Genomic DNA, 20,755 nt, shown 5'->3' on the forward strand with positions numbered 1-20,755 from the left:
CCCAGAATAAAACAATGCCTCCCCCCGCCCCAAACAGTCAGTTCTCCCTCCCCATGGGATGACTTAGGAATTCAGGGTGTTTCTTGATTATTACCCCTCATTTTCTTACAGGGCATTTTCAAGATGGAAACATAATAATCACAAAGCCTAGACGTACCTGTTGGCATTGTCCAAACCTGGAGAAATGGAGAGGGTAGAAAGACTATTAGTGGAATATTTTATACACCAACACACCAAGAGGAGAAAGTGATAAGACAACAATCTCTGTCATTTACTACAGAGTTTTTCCCTTTCTAAGCTCTGACCTTCCTCTCCCCTGTGGTCCCACCTCCCTCACTCCTTTCAGCTTCCCTGGTCCTGAACTTATTGGCTTAATTTGATAAACTCCTCTGAGCCCTGGACATATATCAATAATTCCACTGCTGTCCTGGGCCTTTTTTGGTGGCCTCTGCTACCATACCATGCGGTATGTTCTGTTCTGTTCACTAGCCCACAGAAGGAAATAAAACCAGCTGAGGGACAAACCAAACTCAATATTGACTGAAAATTTCAAACCCAAACAGCACACATGGCTCTCAGACACAAACCCCCAAAGTGATCATTTTTGACAAATACCTGCTTTGAAAATGTACAAGGGAAGTGAAATTTTATTCAGTTCTTCAAAGAAACATATAATACATATTTTTTCCTGCCGCATTATTTAAAAAAAAAATTTACTATGGAAAATTTCAAAGTATACAATAGTAGAAAGATATAACAAACCCGAAAGCTATCACCCACATTAAGGAAATACCAATATTTTGCCAGTCTTATCTACCCCTTTTGGTCTATGTTTTTTTTCTTTTTCAGGAGCCTTTTTCTGGGAGTGCTTTAAAATAAATTCCAGGCAACATAGCGTTTTGTCATTAAGCAGTTTAGAAGGGAACAGGGTTTAATTCGATGCTAGGGCAAGTAAAAAGTGACTAAAACACTACTGTCCATGCATAACAGCAGGTCCTGAGCCTGCCGTGAGCTGTGAAGCCAAGTTCTGTGGGACCAGGACTTCCGCCCCCTTAATGATGTAGAATGGAACAGAAAATACCAGCGTGTACTGTATATAGTACAACTCAAGACTGTTTCATATAACTTGTTTCAGGTAAATGTTTATATACCAATCATGTTCTGGGTTGCAATGTAGAATAAATTTCTTTCTGTGGGTTGTGAAAAATGCTTGGGCCAAAAATGGTAAAGAGAGCAAGGAGGAAGAGTTTCTGAGAAAGGAAGAGAGCGTGAAGGTCGTTTCCCTCCTTGAGCCCCCAAATCCCACTTTGCTCAAGGTTCCTGCTCCACACACTTCGGCTTTCCCAGGCTGGACTTGGTGGACCCAGGTCGACAGCGGGAGGAAATAGAGTCAAAGATATTTCAAAGGAAGAACGGACAGGTTCTGATGCTTACAGCAAGGAAGAGGCGGGGTCAAAGGTGAGGCTGCAATGTCCAGTCTGGGAGAGAAAGAAAAGGGCGCTCCTGGGGTACAAAGAGTTAAGCTGAGGAAGCACCTCATTTGAAGGACAGAGGAGACAGTGGATGATAAGTTACACGTGAAGTGACAGCAAGATATTAGCAATATCCATTCTTCCAGTTGACATTTAGAGACATAAAAAGGGAGTCTGAGCAAGGAGAAAAGACAGAAGACACAGGTGTAGGGTGTAGGGAGTAGACACAAGTGAAGCATCTTCCTCTGCGGTCATGTCTGTGCTGCCGGCCCATTTCCTTCCTTCTGGTTCAAGGGTACGTACGCGTGGGTACATAAGTGTGACACGTGTAACACACAGACGTGTAAGGAACAAGCTCCTAGGAATGTACAGGAAGGGGGCGTGGGCACTAGCCCTCCCGACCAGTCAGTACCTTGGATGGAAAGCTCAGCTGACATGGAGGCTTTCCCGGATCCATTCACCACCATGCATGTGTACACTCCCAAGTCATCCTGGCTGACCTCATGGATTTCCAGAACTTGCATGCCATTCTTCTCAGACATAGACACACGGGCACTTGGCTGCAGGGGAACATCTCCCTGTGGATGGCAATAAGGTGGCTTGGTTCAAAAACAACAACAACAACTGCCACCTGCGGGCACTGTCCTCCTACCTCCTGCCAATCCTGGTGCGACAGACACCGGGCACGGGCAGCAAGCCCTCTGTTCTGGGCTCTGCCAACATGCTTGGAGAGCAGTCTTTGTTTTTTTTAAAATTATTTTTCAATTACAGTTGACATACAATATTATGTTAGTTTCAGGTGTACGACAGAGTGATTAGACATCTATATCCCTTACGAAGTGATCATCCGGTAAGCCTAGTACCCATCTGACACCACACGTGGTTATTCCAATATCACTGACTATATCCCCTATGCTGCATGAGAACAGTCTTTGGATAGACAGCCCAACAGCCCTGACTCGAGGTCTATGTGTGTGTTGTGATGTTCGATCCAGCTTAGACCAGATGTATGGAACCGGTTTCAAAGGAGCCCTCGTTTGAGGTGGGAAATCCCATACTCCTCACTTTAGTTCTGCTTTTTCCTTTTATTATTTTCCCAGCATTAGTTTAGGAGAATTAGGAAAGAGGTCAAACGTGTCCCATCACTCATTTTAACCTAGGAGTTCCACCTGTGGAAAACCTGCTGTCCTTGACCTTGACCCCAAGTGTTCCCCGCAGCTCCCCAGTGCCCTGTTCACCGTCTACCCCTTCTCCTGCCCCACTGCTGCCTCCACTTCTCCCTCCACCTCTTCCACAACCTCTGCCTTCATGTTGCTCAGCCTGGAAGGGTTTATAAAGCACTTCCACCTGGAACCTCCCAACAGTATTTTGAGATAGCTGGGATTGTCTCCGCCTCACAGATAAGGAAACCACGTTCCAAGAGATCAAATGATTTGCCCAGTATCACATGGTTGTGAGCCAGGGAGCCATGGCTTGAAATCTAGTCCCATGACTTCAAATTCCACTCTCTTGAGATGGTCAGGTCTGTCTTGACTGAAGATTTCTATGCTGTTTTGTGAGTGTGTGGATGATCGCAGGCTGAGTAACAGAGGGAGAGTGTGCAAACAGGAAAGAACAAGATGGCTGTCAGACAGACGAGAACCCTCATACAGAGAACCCTCGAGAACCACCTGTGGATGAATTAGAAGGGATTGGAAAGACAGACTCCCACTAGTCAAAGGGTCTAACCCTGAACTTTCAGGGTCCCCAGGCGTGGTCCAGAGTTGGGGCGGACAAAACTACACCTTGAGCCAGGTGACCTGTGGCTGGGGCCGGCCAGTGACCTTGCAGGAAAATCGTCCCATCTGTCCTTCTTTGACCACCGCTCGGCCTAGCTTGGTAGCAAACTTTGGAGGGCACTCTCCCCAGATGCTAGGACGGGTCTCCACTGTGGAGGATGCGAATCTGTCCCTGGAAAGAAATCAGCAGAGAATCCAGCGGCAACTCAGAGCTACCCAAGTCACTTAAGTTGGGATCAAAAAGCAGCAAAGGGTAGCCTTCCCAGCTCTTTACCTCAAACACATTTCTGATGTACCATCTGGAAAAACCTGAAGCACCAAAACTTATTTCCTCTATCTCCTGGGCATGCAGCTGGACTCCACTTACTAGCCTCCCCCAAAGTAAGGTAGACCTGAGCTCTGGCCAAAAGCCTGGGTTTCGGACAACAGCGTGTGAGCAGAAGTGCTATATGCCACTTCTAGGCTAGACCCATAAAACCTCCTGTGAGATTCTCCACACTCTCTTGCCCACTCTTCTGGCTAGATGCAGAGGGTCCAGCAGAGGCTCCAAGGCCTAGGAGACAACGAAGCCATAAAATGGAAGGAGACTGGGTCCCTGAAAGATAATGGGAAGGTTCTCCACCTGTTCAAGAATTTCTGCATTCACTCCGCTTGGGTAAGAAAGAAACTTTCCCTGTGTTAAACCCCTGGGAGTAGGGGACTTGTTTGTTACAGCAGCTACTGGTACTTACCCTTACAATACAGGATCACTTTCCAAAAGAAGTGTCATGTATTGATTGCCTCTTCTAAGTCTGCTTATTTAAGTCTTTTGACTGTTGCCTTGATGGCTAGACATCCCTGCGGATGATGGCCACATAGCACCCTGCACCCACATTCAGCAGCTAGGCCAGGCAAGGTTCTATCCACAGAGGCTGCCAGGTCAGGAGGTACTGTGTGAGTGACACATCGCGTCCCGATAGGCTTCTGCCTTAGTGATCACAGTCCAGGATGCCCGAGAGGACTTGCTCCCTACACCGGTGGTGCCACGTCAGCAGGAAAAGCCAATCCCGCCCTTAACCTCGCTTGAACATCACACAACTTACCCCGAGGTTTTGGAAACAACAGGCTGACCATGCTTCTTCACAAAGCCCCCTGCAAGTAGGAAACAAAGAGAGAGAGGCTTGAAGAGTCAGGTCTGAGCCACCAACTTGGAGCAACGAAAGTCAGCGAGAGTCGACAACCAGGGTGGGTGGGATAATGATGGAAACGGTTCACCCTGACTGAGCCCGTATGGCTCTGTGGTGGGCACTTTACATATATCTCGCATGATTTCCTGTCATAATTTCAGGGGGCTGGTACACTATCATCCTTCTATTGTTTAAGTAGATGAGAACAATGAGATTCGGGGAAGTTAAGTCACCCACTCGAGTCACAGAGCCAGTGACGGTGCAGGAATGCATCCAGGTCTGCCTCTTCTAGAACACGTAACCATTCTGCTGAGCTGTCATATGCCACTGGAGCATCTATTTTGGGGATTCTCTTTGGCCATCCAAGACCTCTCTAAAAAATGACCCAGTCGAAGGGAGGGAGGGAGAGGCACGTGCATCTCTCTTATCGAGTCTATTCATGTTAAACACAATCAATTCTGCATCTTTCCACTAAGGCCCTGCAGACAGCAATACCTGGAATGCAGCAGATCACTGGAAATAAGCTACCGTGGAGCCAGCACATCACCTGAACCTGTACCAGCAGCACACTGGGCACTGCCAGTCCCGGGTGAGGCACTGCTGTGCTGGGCAGGAAGCAGTTAAACAGCAAACCCAGCAAGGCAGCGGGGGTCAGCTCCTTTTATCCAGCTGCTGCTGCTGGCGAGGGAGGAGTCATCATGTGAACAGGAAGGGACTATAAAATGGTGAGTATTTTTAAGGAATAGGGAGAGGAAGAGGAGGGCATTTTGAGATGATCAGCCTGGAAGTTGTTCTCTTTGCCACAAGCTGGGAATGTTTACAAAACCCCACCGGAGTCACTCATAGAAAGGGCAGACTACATTTCCTGAGATGAAGAGGCAGCTGCTGTGGGAGACCGAAGAGTGTTTACTGGAAAAGGGTGAATTCCCTTCAATTCCAACCCTGATCACCTCTATCTGAATGAATAGGAATGAAGGATGAAGATCGTGGCTGAGTATTTCTTTCGGCCGTATCTGGTTTAAGGTTTCACCAGAAGCTTAGTGAAAAAGGATGAATAACAAACACCGCATCACATTTGAGCGTGACTCCCTATGGGTTCGCACTTATTGTCCATGCATCTGTGTAACACAACTATTTAGTGAGCTACACATAATTTCATTCCATGATGTGGGTTTGGTCTGTGTCATTCAATTCTCTGTTCTAGGTTAAAAGAACTTCTAAGCTGACAGGAAGCTTAGGGTCCTCTCTGCTCTGGGAGGACCCACCTGACCACTGCAGTTATGCTGCTGGGGCCCCTCAGACACTGCTGGAGGAACTGCGAACCAGTCTTTTTAAAAAGCAGTGGAGCGCATGAGAATCCTAAGCTCTAAACATGCTCTGCTCTTAGACCAGCCACTTCTGCCTCCAGTCAAAGGAAATGATGCTTAAGGTAGAAAAGCCAGTTTACAAAGCTGTTCACTTTGGTCTTTTTTGTAACAGTAAAAACTGGAAACAGTGCAAATGTCACAAGGTAGGAAGACAGTAAGTGGGTAAGTGAAGTGTACAATTAGCATCTTAATCTGCCATTCAATTATGTTTAAGAATATATGGAACACAGACATACGTTAAAACATTCTATCATCTGCTCCTGGGTACACTCCAGTTGAGCTGTGGGCCTCCCCACTCCACGAGCCCCGTCCTGACCACCACCTTGCCAAAGCACTCCCGCTAACCCCCATCTCCCTCACAGGCTCTGTAGCACATGACATACGGGCTACTCCCCTTCAAAGCACTTTCTCCTCCAGATGCTCCTGCATTTACTAGGCTGCCCTTTCTTCCTCAGCCTCCTTCTCTGCTCCATCTGTGCACATGGATGCACCCCGGGTCCTCAGCACTCTCGGCTCTCCCCCAGGAGGTCCTGGACAGCCCCACAGCTTTAAGTATCATCTGTAAGCTGATAACCATATCCCCACTACAATGTCTTCTTCATTCATCAGAGGTATCCAGGACAGGGACCAGCACATGCAGACATTCCAATAGTTGTTACATAAATGAATTTTACGAAAAACAGCAGCATATAAAATGTCCTATTCAACGTGATCATAACCAGGTAAAAATAAAATACTCCAACAGAGGAAAACAACCAGAGGAAAATATATTGAAATGTTGTTTTGGGGCGGTGGGACATGAGTAATTTTATTCAGCTGTATTTGTTAAAACCTATAAATACAGTGGCAAAGAAAAAACAAAACGTGATCTCATTATCAAAAAAAGAAAAAAGGTAGGGGGTGGGGAATGGAGAAAGAAAATTTCAAAAGGAGAAAGGTTCTGGCATCCAAACAGAAGGGCCATCCATGCTCTGTCCCACGTATCAGCTATACTCATATACCCAATCACTAAGACTCCTGCCTAAAAATGTCTATGTACCATTCACTGCACTTAGCACATTTCTGTAACATTTTGGAGTAAAGACTTGATAAATCTTTTTCAGTTCATTTTGGAGTAAAGATTTGGTAAAAATCAGACTGATCAACTGATGAATGCATAAACAAAATGTGGTCTATGCCTACAATGAAATATAATTTATGCATACAAAGGAATAAAGTAATGATATATGTTACAACATGGATGAACCTTGAAAAAATTTGCTAAGTGAGGAAAGCCAGACACCAAAAAATGTATCATTCCACTTACATGAAATGTTCAGAAGAGGCTAATCCATAGAAGACAGAAAGCAGCTTAATGGTTGCCACGGGCCGGGGGAGGGGGATGGGAAGGACTGCTCAGTGGACGTGGGGTTTCTGTTTGGGGTGATTGACAGTTCTGGAACTAGGCACAACATTGCACAACACTGTGAATATACTTAATGCCAGTGAATTGTATACTTTCAAATGGTTAAAATGGTAAATTTTATGTTATGTATGTTTTATCACAATAAAAAATATTAGACTAAGCATCTTTAAAACTCCTGGGAGCTAAATATCTTAATCCAAAGGCTAAAATTCCTTTATCTCTTAAAAGATAAAATAAAGCAATAAATATGGCATTTCTTCAGAGACTAGCAAAAGAATGCTGTTCGCAGGTATTTTCGTATCGGAGTAAGAGCAGTTTATGGTATGACCCAAAGTTAACACATAAAGCAGTCTGCTAAAAATGGAATTGAGGAATGCTTATTTTAGTGTGAGTTAACAACACAGAGCGCACATCAAAACAAAAAGAGAATTTGGGTTAAAATAACTAAAAGGATCTATTTATAGGCAAACAATTTGAAGTTACAAGTTGTCAGATAAGGCAAAATTAATTTTGTGAAAGTATGAAAATCTGGCAGAACAGCAAGGCTATGTAGGAAAATAAGTGGAAAGGGGGGTTAAGGTAGAATGCCAAAAATAGAAGAGAAGTTAAGAGAATCGGTGAAGACAGGATCAAGTTAGTGAGGGAAAAAAAGGCCAAAGCACTGAAGGTATTTAAACACTAATCTTAGATTTTTCAAGGACAAGTAAAAGAGAATGCTGCCAGGTTTTAGTCGTGAAAAGTTTAATAGAGGAGGGAACCTAGCACTTTTTGTCAAAGGGGTATAGAAAGCCTGAGTTGAGACAGAGAAGGCTGCTGCAAAAGGGAATAATGAGATGAAGATGGTAAGGAGAAGAAATGCTTCGAAAAATGCGTGATGATATAACTTATCATCCAAACAGGGACTCTCGACACTGAAAGGGACGTAATTAATAATTCTGCCAGGACAACAGGATTAAACCAAGACCAGTCCAGGCAGACCAGCAGGCAGTCATACTACTTGTAGTCAATGTCAAAGTGGATTTTAAAGATTACGTAAAATACTGGTTCTTCACTTAATCAGAACAAATGCCCACTTTTTATAACACATGTTGAGCAATGCTCCCTGGGCTATCCTAATTGGAGTTTACTGATATATATATATATCTTCAAAAAGAAAATAAATGTAAAGGCCCTAACTAAAATATTAAGGAAAAATAAAAGGAAAGTAAATTATAATATTTATTTCAATATGTAAATTTTTAAAAATATGTAAATGTTGATATATGACTATTTCAATAGGTACATGTCCAGGCACATTAGAAGATATAATGAAATGGTCAGATGTTTGCACTGATTCATACGCATGTTTGGATTTAAAAGTGAATGATCAAAAAAAAAACCGTACAAATAGTACAGAAAAACAAAAGAGAACAAGTATACAGGTGGATACCTAAAAAATGAGAAAAATAAAAAAGTAGTGTTAGCAGTATTATATGTCGATTACAGCTCCATAAAAAGAGAAAAAAGAAGAAAAATTAATAAAGTAAAAAAGAAAGTAGTTTTAGGATAAATAACAGAGCAGACATATTACATAAAAAAGAAAGAATGAAATAAACTTCAAAGAAGATTACTTAGCAAGACAAGTTACAGATCACTGAAGTAGAGAAAATTAAAAAACAGACGGTAAGTGTGGTGTCAAAACAATTTTCTATTTTATGACATGGGATCTTTGAAACCTCCTCTGTACTAAAATACTGGTTCAGTTCCTATTATGCATAAGGCATTGGCCAGAGCTTCAACAAGTACACAGACGTGCATAATAAAAGCTGGAATAAAATCTGAGTAAGAGAGAGGCAAACTGCTTCAAAGCAGGGAGATGGGACATCTCATTGCTGGGCCTTTTGAAGATCCCAAGTTTCAACTTAAAGGCAACAGATCACTGGAGGATTTGAAGGGAGGGAATAATAAAATCCCATCTGAATTTTTAAAAAAAGATATTTTAAACAGCAATGTGGAGATCAGAATGGGTTACGAGAGGAACTGAGAACAGCTGGGAATTTGTGCAACAGGACAGAGATGATGGCAGCCAGGACCAGGATGGTGGCAGTGAGGACAAATGACAACTGCATGGCAGATGGCACAGCAGGATTTGGCGACTGACTGGAGAAGGAAAGGGAGTACTTAAGAATGACTGAGGTGGTCTGGCTGCCCTCTTTTCCAAGGAGATGTGGGCTGTCACCTGTCGAAGTTCCAGCTCTGTCTTCCCAGGACCCCCAAAGTCCTAACCATAAATGTTAACTGGCCCCTCCCAGAGGCTGCCTGTCACTATATAAAGGGGCCTCTCCTATACAAACTATTCATTCAACCGTGTCTATTCAGACAGGGAGCTTTGGAGTTCACTGTTGTAGTCCCTTCTTGCTGGAATGTACACAGGTCCTTTATTCTTCTACTGTGACACTCAATAACAAGTACATGTGACACTCCATAGAGGCAAGGAGGTCAACCCAAGGCACCAAGCAGACACCTCAGGAGTTCTGTTTGGGACTCCAGGAAACTGACACAACAAAGAATCAATTCTTTCTCAGGGGGTTAAAATAAAATATCCACCACTTAGAAAACAAATGATTTCCCGGTCATTCATGAACAAAATAGTCATGTCTTACCCAATGAGTTCAAAGGAATGGTGACACCAGTTTTGTTTTGGAGGGGGGGACAGTTCAATAAATTGTGGCCAGCGATCTCTCAATTGTCTTAAATAAGTACTCTACGATGCTCTGCAGAGAGAAAATAACTCTTTATAGAGGCCAAGACTCTAATCATCCCAGCTCACTTCCCTAGAGCCACTTTCGATGGTGATTCCCCAAATACACAAAGCCAAGTAGCAAGCATTCCCGTAAGGACATAAGTTATAAAGATTGATTTTGCATCATTTTATCAGAACAGAAACAGAAAATTTTACATCCAGTTTGAGCCCCGCCTCCCTCTGCAGGCCGGATGCGGTGAGTTATCTGGCTGCTGTCTGCTACACAGGTGTCTGATCAGAAGCCATGCAACGTACGGGAAGGTATTTTAAGCGTGGTTCCAGAGAAATTCATTGTACTAATAAGCAACTCATTTTTGTTGGGGATCATATAAAATGATAGTGTCTCAAAGACTGATGGAACACATGAGAAAACCGTGATCAGAATGCTTGTAATAAACCCAGGCATTCAGAAAAATAAAGGTAAGGTTAAAAAAGGTTTGAGGCAAAAGGAAGTCCACAGCATGTCCCTCTGGCTGTTACTAAGGGGAGCAGTTCCCCCAGAGAGCTTACCTGCAGGGTGAAAATGGAAAAGCAACCACTGATGGGCAGAATCCAGTCTGCTCATACTCCGCAGTGGATATGACTCTAAAAACTGCCTGGTCTCATGCTCCAGACCTTCTACAGCCTTTTCCTGCTCTGTCCTTCAGCTTTGTTTCTTCCTTCTCTCTGCTTCTACCTGGCTACTCACCTACCCTCTACCCCAGGCCCAAACTCTCTCCACTTTCCTCCCAGCCCCAGCATCTAAATCACAGTCTGCCACCCAAATTGGGCTCATTCTTCTGGGACAAGCCCAAGTCCCTCCTCCTCCAAGAAGACATTACAGACCATTTCAGCCTGCAGAGGTCTCGTTCTCCTGAGTTTACAGAGCCTATGTGCCAATCATTTGACAAATAAACCCATGCTGCCTTGTGTTTTTGCTTAGCTTTTAATGTGTCTACATTTCATCTGACCAACCAGGTTCTTGCAGAAAGAATTTGACAGAGTATTATGTCTCCCACACAGTACCAAAGTTAGCACCTCGTAAATACATCCTGATGTTGAATCTCAACTGCAGTATAATAATGAAATATGAGGTCAAGAAAGTCAGTCTCTTGAGGGCAATCACCAGGTCTTGTTGCTCTTAGATCCCAGCACAAAGTTAGCACATTCAATAAAATTTGATGAATAAAGAAGAGGGCAGAACTATGAGCCACTGAGAAAGCACCAGGTATGGAGATGGGAGGAGGGGATGGTGGAATCAGAGATGGGAAGAAAAGATGGCAGCATCAACGGTGGAAATCAAAGCTGGGCCAGCAAGGGGTACTGGTGTATATTTTGGAGGGAAAAAGAGACAAATGCAAAGTGGAAGGTGAAAGTAAAGGAAGAAAGAGAGTCAAGGCAAAGGAGATTTGGGAGACATCCTTCAAGAATAGAATGAGATCAAGTACTTTGTCATCTAACTCTTCTGTCTAGCAAGTAAGTGAGGCTTCTGCCAAGGCAGGCTTGATACACAACTATTTTACAGCAAAAAGACTAGTGGGGCTAAACGAATAATTTTCATCTCTACCACATTTATATTGTTAATTTTGATGAGACAGAAAAGGATAAAACACTAAGAGCATTTTGATTCTGACTACATTTTAAAAAACGAGGGCATACGCCCCTAAAAAAAGAAAGGTCAGCAGCGAGTGTTACAGACTAAAGAGAGTTTATAAATAATATAAATGGGAAATACACTTACAGGTCTTTAAGAAGGTAGGATATTTAAGATAAAAGGAGACAGTACAAAAGAAATATGAGAACAAACAAGGAGAATCATGACAGACATTCCTGAGGAATACAATAATTTAAAACTCGGCCAATATAAACAGCCACGGGCCAAAATACATAATGTCATCAATCCACTCCAATGTGAAAATAAAAGGGACCCGAGAAATCTGTCCCTGAAAAATGGTAATCACAATAAAGATGGCATGGGAATATTTCCTACGGATTCAAGATCACCCAAGAATGATGGTGTCCGTGGCGCCAGTCTAGCTGGACAAGAAAACAGTAGGGCCACTGTTCTCCCTTAAATCCCACAGCCTGGGGTCATTCTCCCTTCTGCTGCCACATTCTAGGCGGGTTGCCACCTGACCCTTTCTCTCTTACATAGTTCAGGGAGCCCTGGATTACAGGACAGTGGTGTGGTGGGGGTGCAGAGAGCAGAAACAGCAGTACTGAGCGCGGGTAGCTGGGATGGGGTGTGTTTGGAAAGGAGATGGGCAGGAGGCCAGCCCCAGGCCGACAGCATGAGCCCAGGCTTTGTTTTGAACAGGGCAACTGAACAGCAAAGCAAAGACAACAGCTTTGGGCAACCCACTGAGCCAGTGGTGCGGCAGAGAGACGAGCAGAGGAAAACCTTTATCTTTCTGGGACAAAGGAACAAAAGCCAAACAAGTGAAGGGAGATGAGGGGGTGAGGTGAGCCCCCTTCTATCATTTCAGAGGCCAATGCACCATTAAAAGATCCAGCATGCTGATCCCTCGGGTTTGCATTTGGGAAATGCTTTCTGTGTGGAAACAACTGTTTCTCAGTCATTTTCCAGGAAATCGATGCTTACAGACAGAAGACCAATGGCAACTCCCTCCACTTTCGTGAGATTTTGCCTAAATCAAATCATGTCATTTTCCTCACTGACACCTTCCAATGGCTTCCCATCACCAGGGACTAAAGGCCCTATGTGGTCCCATATTTACCTGCCTCTCCAGGTATCCCCACTCTACCTTCACTCACGCTGCTCTGGCCCCACCAACTTTGTTGCTGTTTCTCATCCTTAAATATGTCTACAAAACTCCCACAACTCTTTGTGGCTTTATTTCTGGTCTCAGGAGCAGACTCAGGTCACATGCAGGGAGAGCCAGAGTGATGGAGAGTGAATGTCTCAGGAAGAAGCTCTCCAGTAATGACAGACAGGGAAATGGTAGATAAACACCCCAGCCCCCTTGCCCCACAGTTAACGCTACGTTCCTAGGGCTGCTCTTCTCCCTTAGATCCCACGACACGAGGTCACTGTCCCTTCTGCTGTCACGTTCCAGGCGGCCTGCCCCCTGGCCTTCTCTCTCATGCGTGGTCAGGGAGCACTTAATTCTACTACCAAAGTTGTATCTGTTACTTGTAGTCTCTCTTTCCAGTAGAAAGTCAACGCCAAGAGGGCAGGGACCCCATCTGAATTGCTCTATTGCCGGTACCCACCACGGAGAGGAGCAGACTGGTGAACAGAGCGATGGATGGAAGGATTCGCTCTTTGCTCCTGGGACACATTCTAGGATGAGGGGCCAGAGACAAAAGTGGGCAGCCTTAGAACCCTTCACCTACAGGGGAGGAAGCTGGGGAAAGAACTGCACAGGAACGGAGGCAGAGGAGGCGGCACCTGCGCGAAGGACAGGGTGCCTCACAGAGAGAGAAGAGCGAGCAACGGCCAAGGCTGGATCGAGAGACAAGGGAGGAAACAGGTTTTCGTCCCTATTTATTTATTTCAAAGAAAACTCCCCAAGAGGAGGGAGCTCCCGGCTAAATCTATACCCTACCAAATACATATTCATTATTTTCAGTTATTAAAAAAAATTGTTCATTGCATTCTTATACAGAGTGGCTAACGGCTTGGAATTTATGTTTCAGAGATGAAAATAATTTTTTCCACTTTCTCTGAAACTATTACTCTTGCCACTCCTCCTCCCCTAGAATAACCCTTTATTTCTCAACATCACCTTTAAAGTTTAACCCACTGCCCAGTGCACCAGTCATGTCAGTCGTGGCGAGGGTAACCATGTCATTTATTATCCAAGCAGGGACGCTTCTGAAAATCAAAGGAGGCTCTATTCAGAATCACCCTGGCAGAGCAGGCACAGGCAGAACCTGGCATGGTCACCCTAATGACACCTGCTCTGACCCTGGGCCTGCAGAAGGAACAACCAGCTGACAGCCACGCTTTATGCTCATTACTCCACCCTGTATCTCTGCAGATTGGACCCAGGGTGGTACCTGTGCTAAACATAACCAATGCCACTCTACCAGCAATACAGAGCAAGGGCTGAATGCAAGTCAGCTATGATTGTCACACCTGGCTTTTTTTTTTTTTGTATTGTATCTTTTTTTTTTTTTAATTAAGTTTACTGGGGTGAATTATTAGTAAAGTTACATAGATTTCAGGTGTACGATTCTGTATTACATCATCTGTATATCACACTGTGTGTTCACCACCCAGAGTCAGTTCTCCTTCCATCACCATATTTGATCCCCCTTACCTTCATCTACCACACCCCTCCCCACTTGCCCTCTGGTAACCACTAAACTATTGTCTGTGTCTAAGAGTTTTTGTTTCTCATTTGTTTGTCTTGTTCTTTTGTTGTTTTCAGTTTTATATACCACATAGCAGTGAAATCATATGGCTCTTGACTTTTTCTGTCTGACTTATTTCGCTTAGCATTATAATCTCAAGATCCATCCATGTTGTCGCAAATGGTCCTATTTCATCTTTTCTCATGGCAGAATAGTATTCCATTGTGTATATATACCACAACTTCTTTATCCAATCATCTATCAAAGGACACTTTGGTTGTTTCCATTTCTTTGCCACCGCAAATAAAGCTGCAATGAATATTGGAGCACATATATCTTTACGGATAAATGTTTTCAGATTGTTTCTTGGGTAGATACCCAGGAGAGGGATTGCTGGGTCATATGGTAATTCTATTCGTAATTTTTTGAGGAACCTCCACACCGCCTTCCATAGCGGCTGCACCAGTCTGCATTCCCACCAACAGTGTATGAGGGTTCCTTTTTCTCCACAGCCTCTCCAACACTTGTTATTGTCTCGTTGATGATAGCCATTCTGACTGGGGTGAGGTGATATCTCACACCAGTTGGAATGGCTTGTGGTTTTTATTTACATTTCTCTGATGATTAGTGATGTTGCACATTCTTTCATATATCTATTTGCCATTTGTATGTCCTCTTTGGAGAAATGTCTATTTAGGTCCTCTGCCCATTTTTTAATTGGACTGTTTGTTTTTTTGTTGTTGTTGAGTTGTATGAGTTCCTTATATATTTTGGCTCTTAGTCTGTTACCGGAAGTGTTGTTTGCAAAAATCTCTTCCCATTCAGTTGGTTGACACCTGGCTTTCTATACATTTTTTCTTGGCTTTGTTGCTGCTTTCTCACAACTTACAAATGCACGTATTCCCATTCTGCCTTTCCAGCCCACATCACGTACCCACTGCTAACTCTTATAGCATCTCTGGGTTACTTAGTTGATATTTCCAGTAGCTAGCTCAAAAAAGATGTGTCAATCAGATTCCATGAAGTAACTCAGGAATGTTACAATTAAGTACTTAGTGGGTGTGATGGTGAATTTTATGTGCCCACTTGACTGAGCCACGGGGTGCCCAGATATTTGGTCAAACTTTATTCTGGGTGTCTCTGTGAGGGTGTTTTTGGATGAGATTAACATTTAAGTGGGGAGACTGAGTAAAGCAGATGGCCCTCCCTAATGTGGGTGGGCCTCATCCAGTCAGTGAAAGACCTGAATAGAATGAAAAGCCCGACCTTCCCTCAAATACCAGGACACTCCTCCTGCCCGACTTCCTTTGAGCGGGGACATCAGTTTTTTCTTGCCTTTGACTCGCACTGAAACGTCAGCTCTTCCTGGGTTTGGAGCCTGCTGGCCTTTGGACTGAAACCACATCAGCTCTTGTAGTTCTCAGGCCTTTGGACCTGGAGAGGAACTACACCACCAGCTCGCCTGGGTCTCCACCTTGCTGACTGTGCATCCTGGGACTTCTTAGCCTCTGTAATCATGTGAGTCGATTCCTTGTCATGAATCTCTTTCACATGTACACAGGCATACCTTGTTTTATCGTGCTTCACTGTACGGCGCTTCACAGGTGTTGCATTTTTAACAACTTGATGGCAATACCATCCACCAGCATAAAGATTGTGACTCGCTTCATTGTGATACTTGCTTTATTGCGGTGGTCTGGAACCAAACCTGCAATATCTCCGAGGCACGCCTGCATGCACGATCGTCTGTTGTTTCTTTGGAGAACCCTCATACAGAAGGTAGAAACATTAGCCAGCTCGTTCTCAAACTACTGGAACCCGTATGCAGCAGTATCAGCGCCACTCGGAAACTTGTTAGACATGAACACTCTTGAGCTCATCCCAGACCTACCAAATCAGAAACTCCGGGGCAGGGCCTGGCAGCAGTTTGTGGTTTCAGCGTGATTCGGATGTGTGCTCACATTTGAGAATCACTGTACAGGCGAAATGTATCGATCTGTAACTAACTGCATCCTTCCTTACTACTCAAAGTGTGCTCTGTGGCCCCGCAGCCCGAGGCTCGTCCGGGGCAGGTTAGCACTGCAGACATGCGGGCCCCTCTCCAGACCTACGGAATCAGAACCTGCAGTCTAACAAGGTTCCCCAGGTGATTCGTGTGCCCCTGTATTTGCACTAAATAATTTTTTAAGGTGAATGTGAGCCATCCTGAGGCCCGGATCTCCTCTGAGCCTGCCAGTTTGGCTCTCTCTGGGCTCCTGAGCGCATGTCCTTAAAACTAGCCCTCTATTACTTGAAATGACTTAAGTGACTGTCTGGTCCCTGAAAGACAAAGGGCCGTCTCAGGCTCAGACCAACAGGTGTGGGGCCCATCCATTTCAGCACCACGCTTCACTCCACCCCACGCCCTCGGCTCCCTCTGTGGATGCGAATGCCCAGGCTCACTCACTGCCGTGCTCGGACGTGTGGGTTTCTCTTCTTTCTCTGTGTAAGCCTCGCTTATCGCTATTCCAATGGGAACCTCTAGGGCTGTGCTGTGGAATACGGGAGCCATTACCTACGTGGGGTTATTGTGCTGTTCAAATATGTCCAGTCTGAATTGAGATGCGCTGTGTCCAATACACCCCACATGTTGAAGAATGTAAAATATCCCGTTAATAATTTTATGTTGATTATGTTGAAATGATTGTATCTCGGATATATCACGTTAAGTGAAATATTTTATTACAATTGATTTCACCTGTTTCTTTGAATGTGGCTACTAGGAAACTTAAGGTTACACATGTGGCTCACAATGTATTTCTAAAAACAGTGCTGGGCTAGAGGACAGGCCTGTGGCCCCTTCATTTAGGATAAAGCTCCCAGAGGGCAGGCACCATGTCCTTTCCTTGCTGTGCACCAAACCTGTGTGACCCGCCCTCTGGAGGTGGGTGAGCGTCAGGGCGGGCTTCAGAGAGCCTTTCCGGGGCTCAGATGAGGGTTGCATCCCACGTCATGAGGTCACAAATGGTCCTGTTGTTAAGGAGCTTGTCCTCACAGAGGATATTGCATGTTTCTTGGCCCCGGGTACCAAACTGGAACCCAGACGAGCAATTTTTCTCCCTACTCTCCACGCCAGGATTTCCCTCTGGAAGTCGTTCTCAGGATGTGAATACCAGGCTCAGATATGACAAAACTACCACTTACTGGGTGCCTACTATTCGCCAGTGCTGCACTAATCCTTACACGACCCGTGGGACAGCCATTAGCTCCAGCTCACAGAAAAGGAAATAAGGCTCCGAAAGGTTAATTTCCCCATAGTTAGAAATTAGTGGAGCTGAAATCCAAGACCATTTGATAACACTGCCTACTAAACTTGACCACTAGGGGGTCAAAAGGCTCCACATATGAATTATACTCTTAATTCCAGGATCTCTGCTCTTTCCAAGAGAGCACAGGGAGCATAGCACAGAGAGCTGGCGAGAAGGCAGGGGATCTGCTAGATTCCGTTTGTAAGAATTGGGCTACTCTGGCACAGTCAACAACTTATCCATGGCAGAAGAGACCAGAGAGGATCTTTCCAGGCCTATGGTCTGTGAGGTGGCGCCAAACCACACATCAGCTGAAACTGGCCTTTGATACAGAAGCAAAATGTACACAGGGCCATTCACAATTAAAGAGGCTGCAGCCTGAACCATTCTGTCCCCTAGGGTTAGAAGACATACACCATCTTAAATAGTCTGGGCCTGAGTCTCTCCAAATTAAAACCAAAGGGGAGGAGTTAGGATTGAGAGCCTCAGCTTTCTCTCATTCCGCTCTCCTGTCTTGTCTCCTGCCCCTGCCTTGAGTACCATGACCTACGAAAATTTGTTGAGACACCAGATTTAACTTCTTCAATGATGGGAATTTTTAAAAAAAAGGTTTCATATTACCTGGGTTTTATATACCTCCCCTGCACTCCTAACCCACCCCATTCTTTCAAATGAATCACAGAAAACAAGGGCTAGCCCAGGCTGTAGAGACCACTGAATTCAAACCCTTTATTTTTCAGAAACAGAGGTCCAGAGGTTTAAAGTCACACATCCGCTTGAAAAACGTTGGGATAGAACCTTGGCCCTCTGACTCTGAATTCTCCGTTTCCCTAGCTCCGAACAGAAAATCAGAAAAGGGGTGTTATAGACTGAATTTTTGTGTCCTCGCCCACATTTTTATGGTGAATCCCTAACCCCCAGTATGACTATAATTGGAAACAGAGCCTGTGAAGATGTGATCAAGGTTCAAAGATGTCAGAAGGGTGGGGCCCTAATCCAATAGGGCTGGTGCCCTTATAAGAAGAGGAAGAGACTCTGGAGCCCTCTCTCCACCATGTAAGAATGGTAAGAACGCAGTAAAAGGGTGGCTATCTGCAAGCCAGGAGGAGAGTTTTCATCAGAAACCAAACCCTGTCGGGCCTTGATTTTGGGCTTCCAGCCTCCAGAACTGTGAAAAAATCAATTTCTGTTATTTAAGCCATGTGGTCTGTTATGGCAGCCGAAGCTAATACATGGGTATAAAACAATTTTTGTGGGCCTCAGCTCAAAGTTTGTATATTGAAAAGTACATAATGTAGGGGAAAGCGCAACACCAGAATTGGCCTAGATGAGGGCCATTCAGAGACTCTGACCGGGCTCCACTTTCCATCGGGAATGCCCCAGTCCACAGGCATCAGAATGTCATTAAAAGAAACAAGTCACTCCGTGAAAGAATTTGGGGAAAGTATCCAAACTATGCATATTCTGTTCCGTGAAACAGCTTGTGTGTACTTCCATGAAGTAGGAAAACAAGGAAACACTGGCCCAGATGCCCCAGCCACCTGTGGAACTTTCCCGGACTACCTCAATCTTCACATACAATGTGCCCTGAAATGCAGGTTGGGAGGACTATCTTCCGTGACAGGAGCAAGTGAGTCTGACCCTCTGGTTGCTAAGCCCTTAGAAAGGTCTGGAAGGATGGAGGAAAACCTGCCATACGTCTGAGGGCCTGACGACATGTCCTTTCAGACATCAGGTCTTTAGCCGGCAGCCTGAACTGGGAATGGTCTCCCCCGTGAAGCAGTTTCGGCATGTGGGGGATATACTCACAGCAAAGGAAATAGCTTTATTGATGGTCAAATTGTTTTTCCTGGCAGTTTTAAAGTTAATAGAATTTTTTTGTAAGTACAAAGGAGAAAAAAAAGACAAAATAATCAGTGTTGATACATTGGTATGGTTATCTCCTCTATATTTTCTGAGTTTTACAAACTTTTTAATAATGGGCATGTATTACTTTATAATGATGATAATAAATATCATGCATTCATTCTCTAAATATTTCAGCATCTATCACGAACCAGGAGGTTTTCTAGACACTGGAGATACAGCAGTCAACAAGCTAACGTCCCTTTCCTCCTAGAGCTTCCATGTAGTGGTAGAGGGTGGAGGAGACAATAGACTGTGAGGCAGTGATGAGTCCTAGAGAAGAAAACTGGGGTAGAGTCAGAGGATAGAGAGTCCTGGGGAAGGGGTTCCCTAAGGGGACACCTGAGCAGAGACCTGAGGGCCTGCGTCAGGTGAAGGGCTGCGGAAAGAGCTCTTCCTTAGACTTGAACAGCAGGGTGAAAGCCTTGAGGCCTTCCGCTGCAAAGAGCAGGGGGCCAGCGTGGTCACAGTGGAGAGAGCGGGCGAGGATGGTAGGAGACGGTCTGGAGTGCCAGGCAGTGGCCAGACTGGGCAGGGCTTCGTAAGGAGTCTGGTCTCTGTCTCGGTGTGAGGGGAAGCCATGGTAAGACCGGAAAAGGAAAGTGACGTGATGAGTAACTTGACAAATTCTGTCTCGTGGAACACTTCCCTCGTTCACAGGGACCACATTTCCCCCATTAGAGTAAAAGGTCCTGAGTGCAGGGATGGGTGTACTTTCTCTTATGGGCCTCTCTCTCAAGAGAGGGCTGGAGCAGGAGCGGTGGCCTTGGGGAAGTGGACGGCTTACCTCCCACCAGGGCTCACTCCTCCTGGGACTCACCTTCTACCGTCAACTCCACTGTCACCTGGCGGGCACCGCTACCATTGGTGGCTTCACAGGTATACTTCCCCTTGTCCTCGTCACGAACAGCATGAATCACAAGGCTGAAACTCCCCCGGATACCACAATCCAGCAGGAAGCGGCCCCCACTGGTGATGGGTTGCCCGTTTCTGTGCCACGTCACTTGGGGCTCTGGGTAACCCCGGACCTTCAGGAAAAAGAAGAAAGGGTGAGAGCTTATATTTAAGGCATACTTCCTATCTGCTAGGTACTGCTCTGAGTGCTTTACATGTGTTCTAAAGCCTTGAGGCAGATACTACTTTCATCTCCATTTTCCAGATGAGGAAATTGAAGCGCAGAGAGTTTGGGTGGATTTCCCGAGGTCCTGAAGGTAGAATGTGGCTGAGTCAGGCATCCTGGCTCCACAGCGCACTATACAAGCGATTCTCAAGCCTGGTTGCATATTAGAATCAC

The 20,755-nt window shown here is 45.0% G+C and overlaps 1 protein-coding gene across 1 annotated transcript in view; it reads right to left on the bottom strand.

The window, feature by feature from the left end:
- The window catches only part of MYLK (myosin light chain kinase), a 173,416-nt gene that overhangs the window by 109,481 nt on the left and 43,180 nt on the right, over window positions 1–20,755 (bottom strand). The window contains exons 3-7 of the mRNA XM_033090623.1: window positions 20,282–20,489; window positions 4,333–4,381; window positions 3,257–3,422; window positions 1,885–2,050; window positions 158–176 (exon numbers count right to left, since the gene is read on the bottom strand). Of these exons, the coding sequence (XP_032946514.1) occupies window positions 158–176; window positions 1,885–2,050; window positions 3,257–3,422; window positions 4,333–4,381; window positions 20,282–20,489 (608 nt within the window). The remainder of the gene's footprint in view (window positions 1–157; window positions 177–1,884; window positions 2,051–3,256; window positions 3,423–4,332; window positions 4,382–20,281; window positions 20,490–20,755) is intronic.

This window comes from Rhinolophus ferrumequinum, chromosome 2 (genome assembly GCF_004115265.2).
Source record: "Rhinolophus ferrumequinum isolate MPI-CBG mRhiFer1 chromosome 2, mRhiFer1_v1.p, whole genome shotgun sequence".
In the NCBI taxonomy this organism is placed as follows: Eukaryota; Metazoa; Chordata; class Mammalia; order Chiroptera; family Rhinolophidae; genus Rhinolophus; species Rhinolophus ferrumequinum.